General features: G+C 39.2%; 1 protein-coding gene across 2 annotated transcripts in view; it reads right to left on the bottom strand.

The window, feature by feature from the left end:
• Nucleotides 1–3,144: 3,144 nt before the first annotated feature.
• The window catches only part of LOC131330550 (mannose/glucose-specific lectin-like), a 48,131-nt gene continuing 45,275 nt past the window's right edge, over nucleotides 3,145–6,000 (bottom strand). For both annotated transcript variants that reach the window (XM_058364171.1, XM_058364172.1), the window contains 3 exons: nucleotides 4,987–5,205; nucleotides 4,402–4,695; nucleotides 3,145–3,930 (listed from right to left, as the gene is read on the bottom strand). In XM_058364171.1, the coding sequence (XP_058220154.1) occupies nucleotides 3,145–3,930; nucleotides 4,402–4,695; nucleotides 4,987–5,205 (1,299 nt within the window). The remainder of the gene's footprint in view (nucleotides 3,931–4,401; nucleotides 4,696–4,986; nucleotides 5,206–6,000) is intronic.

Genomic DNA, 6,000 nt, shown 5'->3' with positions numbered 1-6,000 from the left:
ATATCACTTCATTTACAACTGGCTGTGATGAATTTTCGTATTTGGTGAATAAAACAATAAACATAATACGCACAATAACAGAAACTATATTTATTCTAAGGATATTGATTTTCACACTCTCTTTTTTTATATTCACTCTCTTTTTTATTTTTTTAGTGTTGAAAGTGTATGTGTTTTTTTGCTGAGAGACAAAAAAGGGAGTGTAGATATAAAAAAAGGAGTGTGAAAATCAATTCCCTTATCCTAATTTCTAATCAACAAAAGAGGGTCACAATATAAGTTGGTAGAGGTAGTTTAGTTTGGATTAATGACAGAGCCTAATGTAGAACACAAAATTCAATGTCCTAAATTAGGATTAAGCAATGCGGATTGTAAACATTAAACAATCTAATTAACAATCTAGTCGAGAAAGAAATATCATTTAACAATTTGAAAAAATACAAATTAAGAATTCTTGCATACCAAATATGAAGCATGAGAAAAAAACACACATAAAAAAAGATGCAATCAAACAAATAATTAATTTTGTCTCAAATTGATACAGGTTTTTGCTTTCAAATTAGGACCTGGGGTTTAGATTTACCTAATAACAGAATCATGGCTCATGGGTTATTACTAATTCATGCAGTCAATTTCTTATCTAATTGATGCTTCAATTGATTTCTTCTCTTTTCCACAGAGAGAGAAAGAGAGAGAGAGAGAGAGAGATGTAGTAAATTGTTGGCAACTTATCAATAAAATTTGGGGGAAGTAAATTATTGTTCATGAGGCAAAGACCGAAGAGTATTAAATCTATGGGGCTATTAAAATTATCTTCAGGGCAAAAACCCCAAGATATAAAACACATGGGGCAAAACCATGAAAATGTCCGAAGAATATATGTATATTACTAAGAGTTTTGCAACTCAGTGGGTTTAGTGGACCCCATGCCCACGTATAGGTCCGCCCTTGGCTGGACTGGACAAATATTACAATCATCCTAAGCAGAGGTTGAACCCTGTTTGACACCCAAATTTGGCCTCACCACTCGCAAATTCAAGCTTGGAGCAACAATAAGCGACGCCGACTTCACGACAAATATCTCCTCGTCACAACAAGAATTTTAACTATGTTCAGATCCCAATTAAACACCGTTTAAAATTGGTCTGGAGCACCGGGAACGCAAGAACAGTGCACGTCGGCAGTGAACAAGCATGGGCTGGCATTCCCCACCTTGCTGCAACAATCACATGTGGCAGCCCTTAATATGCTCCTGAACAAGTAAAGTCCAACCAAAAACATGCATAAAACCTCGATGTCTAGCCATGTTATTCGATATCCACTTCAATATCATTCTAGCTGCGCGCTTAGGTCGTTTTGCCCGCAAAAGATCAGCTCATTCTATAGGTTCGACACTTTTCAAGAGGCTCGTTAGGTAAATTAGATAGGCTTGGCCTGTTAACAAGCGAGCTACGAGCTCGGCTCGGCTCGTTTGCACCCCTACGTGGATGGTTTATGTATACACATGCACATAATATACATACCGGACATTTACTAGGTAAAATAAGAGACACACATGCACATAATATACAATACTATTAATGCAAACATTGCACATAAAGATTCTTATAAAAAAGGGGTACATGGATTTATAAATAACGAGTTAAAATACCAATCTATTACATAAAAGCATGACTTTTAATATAAATTTGTAACACCTACCTTGCTATGGGAGGCTCAACTAGGAGTAACTTACAGCAACAATTTAACTCTCCCTTAACCGATCTTATCTCTTGTCTATGAACATATGCTTGCACTTAACCTTACTAACTAAAGCTGTTTATCATCTACCGTACCAACGTTACAATTCTCTTGGCCCAACATAGAACTTGATCAGTTGATCGTGCCACTGGCTCAGAGGTATTTCTACAACTGCATGTGAGTATCAATGGCCTTATTGTCCATCCACACGCCCCTCTCATCACACGGGAAGTAAAAAAATTTGGGGCATCCTACTTGGTGCAAGTAAATTAACTTGGGAAATAGTGTCCTCAATTCTTTCCAATGTAGCTCTAATTCGCTCAAGTACTCCAAACGCAATATCTCGACGGTCCACTTCTCCCCTTGACGTTTCTGAATGTCGCCTAGATCACGTAGTTGCCCTCCTCTAATGTAGAGTTTTTGTAGTTCCGTAAGTTTGCCGGGCATCAGCCAATTGGTTAGACTTGTTACAGGGAAACACTGAAGGTCTAATTTGTGCAGTCTCGGAGGAAGTTTAGCAAAGTGAAATGCTTCGGCAATGTCTTCAGCTTGAGCTTGTAAAGAGCATCCTCCCCATGATATCGTCAACTTTTTTAGGCCTTCAAACCTTTCTAAATACTTCAAGTCTTGCAGTCTAAGAAGATCTTTCACACTTATGTAGATGTTAAGTTTTCTTAACTTCAGCAGTCCTGACAAATCGAGCAGATTACACGATTGTTTATTGTTATCGAAATCTCCAATCAAGAATCCCTTAAGGACTTGGAGGTTTGATAGATGAGCAAGACTCTTAGGCATGTGTTCTAAAAAGTAACACTCGGACATGTCCAAATGTGTCAAACTCTTGAGCGAACCAATCTCGTTTGGAATCACTTCAAGATTATGACAAGCTCGGACATCTAAGATCATCAAATTATTGAGCTCTGAAATGAATTTGGGAAGCTCCGTAATCATAGAAATTCCTCGAAGGCTAAGAAAAGTTAAGCTATTTAGCTTATTCAGTCCATGGAGAATTTTGGAGTCTGCTAGTTCAATGTGGTGCGTAGCTGAGTTCTGCCACCTTCCGAGATAAAGACTTTGAATATGCTTCATATTCTCAACTATTTTTGGCTCCCAATTAACAATGGCCTCACCAACATTGATCAGACATGAAGAGTTCTTAATTAGAACGCCACCAACAGATTTATGATCCAGATCAAGAGTACCATTTGAAGTAAGTCCTCTAAGTTTAGCTTCTTTGTATAAAGCAGAACGAACAAAAAGGCTCATCCGGCAACTGTCTGGCACGAAGAAGCATTTTTGGTAGACAGGCTCGATGAAGCCCTTTGCAATAAGATCATCAAAGATCTTGCCCGCATGCACTTCAACATCCCAAATGTACCCGTCAGAATGGAGATACTGGGAAACCTATCCTTGCCCTATCCACAGGTAAATCATCAGCGTTCTCTTTATGGTTGCCATTGGTGGGAACTTGAAGAAACATAATAAACAAAAACGAAATGGCTCTGGGAGTTCATGGAAAGCTTTCAGTAGTCCATCAAAATCACTAGTGTGCGTAACCTCTGGCTCATTGTAGAAGAAGTGCGTCATTCCATCCTCGGCCCCGTTTATGTTATCCCAATTCTTGTGATGTAGGTTGGAATCAGCATTATGGCTTTTATTATGCGAATTAATCCGAACTTTTAGCTTTGCAATGGCCTTTCGTAGTTCGTTAGAGTCTCTCTCACTACTTGGTAACATTTGTAGCTCCTTGAATTTGTCATGGGCTTCTTTGATTTTCAAATTCATATGGTACATGGACTCCGTCGCCTCTGCAAATGCCGTATCCACAAGGAGGAGATCACTATGGATCATTTTCGAAGTGGGGGAAAGAGCTCCATCCTCCTGGTGGTCTTGTTTGCTGGTGGTGAAAGGGATCTGGAACTTCAGCTTTGCGATGACCTTACTGAGTTCGTCAAAGTCTCTTTCACTGCCCCCTATGTTTTGTAGATCCTTGAATTTCTTACAGGCCAGTTTCAGTTGCCGAACCATACGGTCCACGTACTCCCTCAAGGCCGATTCCACAAGCATGAGATCATTATGAGCTTCCCCATGATGGTCATCGTTGTTGGTGGTTGCACTGCTGGAAGCAGCATTGTGGATGATGGTGTTCTCAAGCGTTTTGGGTTTGGAACCCACAACTGAACCTAAAACCTGAACATGGTATACATGTGTAAATCATAAACTTAATTAATACGGAAATTGTTTGATCAAAATAATGGTAACTGAAGTGAGGAAAAAAAATAATGTACTATATATTGTAAGAGGAAACTCTAAACAAAATGAAGGTCTAATAGTCATAATTAGTGCGGAAAAAAGTTGCTTCGAAATTGGGGTTGGTGATGGCACCCACGACAGAGATATTATCTGAACCGTACAATGCAAATGATCCCATGCATACAGTGAATACAGGACGCACACAGATCAGTTCCACATAAATTTGTGTCCAAATGTGTGCATGTAGAATTTTTAAAATACAAAAAATTTGTTGAGATGACTGCCAATGTATATAACTTTGTTTCACGTGACTTTTATGAATCACATAAATGAGAGAAAAAATGAGCATTAGAACTTAAGTTAATGTATTAATTGGATACGACAAAAATAGAGGGTATAGAAGCTGACCTTGCACTTGGTTGGTGTAGAATTTGGGCCTTGAATTGAATGCAAACAATTGACTTTGGGTGCTACAAATATACCAATTGCAGTAAGGTACTTTCCAGCACGTCCATGGAATCCAGTAATGACTCCACCTTCTATTGGAATGGACAAAGAAGGAGCACCCGATCTCAAACCAAAAGGCCCATATTTGTTCAGATTTGTAGTAAAACAGAGGGATATGATTGTCATTTCTCTGCGGTAGACTTCATATGTCACGCTTATGAATGAGAGTTGCTCTTTTGAAGTGTCGATGCAAAACTAAACAAGTGCAAGTATAAATTACGACTTTGTTCGGGATGCATAAAAAATGAAAATAAAAATCATTCGAAATTGTTGTAGTTTTGATTAAATCATTCACTTGCCTATTTGTCTCAACAAGAAAGGCAAAAAAAATTGTAAAAAATGCTATGGACACAAATGAAAGTGCACAAATCCAAATACAGAGGTGTCCGAATCCATTCAACGTGTTTGAGACCCACGTGCATAGGACGGATTTGAATACATCTCTATCTGAATCAGTGAATAAGTCGAAGAGGGTCACAGCCATACCATTTCAGTCCGATGGCCACCAGAATTGCCAATTTTCTTGGAGCATCCCATAACAACGCCATCATAGCTTTTACTTTCAAATAAAATTGAATTGATTGCTTTTCCATAACGAACACTTATCTGCATTATGGGGCCATTGGCCTTGTAAGCCCAAGGTGCACCCTTTTCCCCTCCCCATGGTCCTAAAGATATCCATCCGTCTTTATCGCTAATCTTGCGCTGCACATTCACACAATCTATTACAACCTCCTTTTTGAAGGAGAAAAAAAAATATGTGATCACCTTCATTGGCACATTGTGACGCTAGCTCATATTTTGATTTTTCCAAAGTTACCCAATAAAAATGTAGTTTAGAGGGCATGTGTGGCAACAAAATTGCTAGTCAAACCCACCCACCCCCCCCCACCAAAATCAATACACGATCTCATACAGCTTTCAGTGGACATCGGAATTGAAGCAACTCATACCAATAGACCGCATCCAAATTGGAACTCTAATCTTTCTAGAAGAGAGAGAGAGCGGGGGGGGGGGGGGGGGGTGGGGGGGGGAGGGGGCCGTATTTGAGTAGCAAAGCCTTAATTTTGTCGAAAATTTTCTAAGGAAATTAAAATCTATCAGTGGCTTAGCGTTAGCGGGGGCGCCCTCAAGGGGAGCCGGCGCTTGGACACGCGCCCGCAATGAGAGCAAGTGCCATTCAAAGTGTTCTTTAATTTAGAATTAATTTTTTCTTTTGAGAAGGCCAAAAATATTATTGAAGAAACTCGATAATTTTTTACGCAAAGCCACTGATCGATTTTGCCTCAGAAAATTTCCGACGATATTTCACCACAAGGCATACCACAACCAGCACATGCCTTAGAAAAATTTTCAAGGCCCCAACTACAGGGCTCCAAAACTCAACGCCATGCTTAAGAAATCAACGCCATGCTTTAGCTATGCTGTGATGGGATGTTTCAACTCCTGTAGTGATTCTTTCAATTTTTCATTGATCTCTTTTCTTTTCTTTTCTTTTTC

The sequence above is a fragment of the Rhododendron vialii genome, chromosome 6a (assembly GCF_030253575.1).
Source record: "Rhododendron vialii isolate Sample 1 chromosome 6a, ASM3025357v1".
Lineage (NCBI taxonomy): Eukaryota > Viridiplantae > Streptophyta > Magnoliopsida > Ericales > Ericaceae > Rhododendron > Rhododendron vialii.
This window is presented reverse-complemented; position numbering and strand designations above follow the sequence as displayed.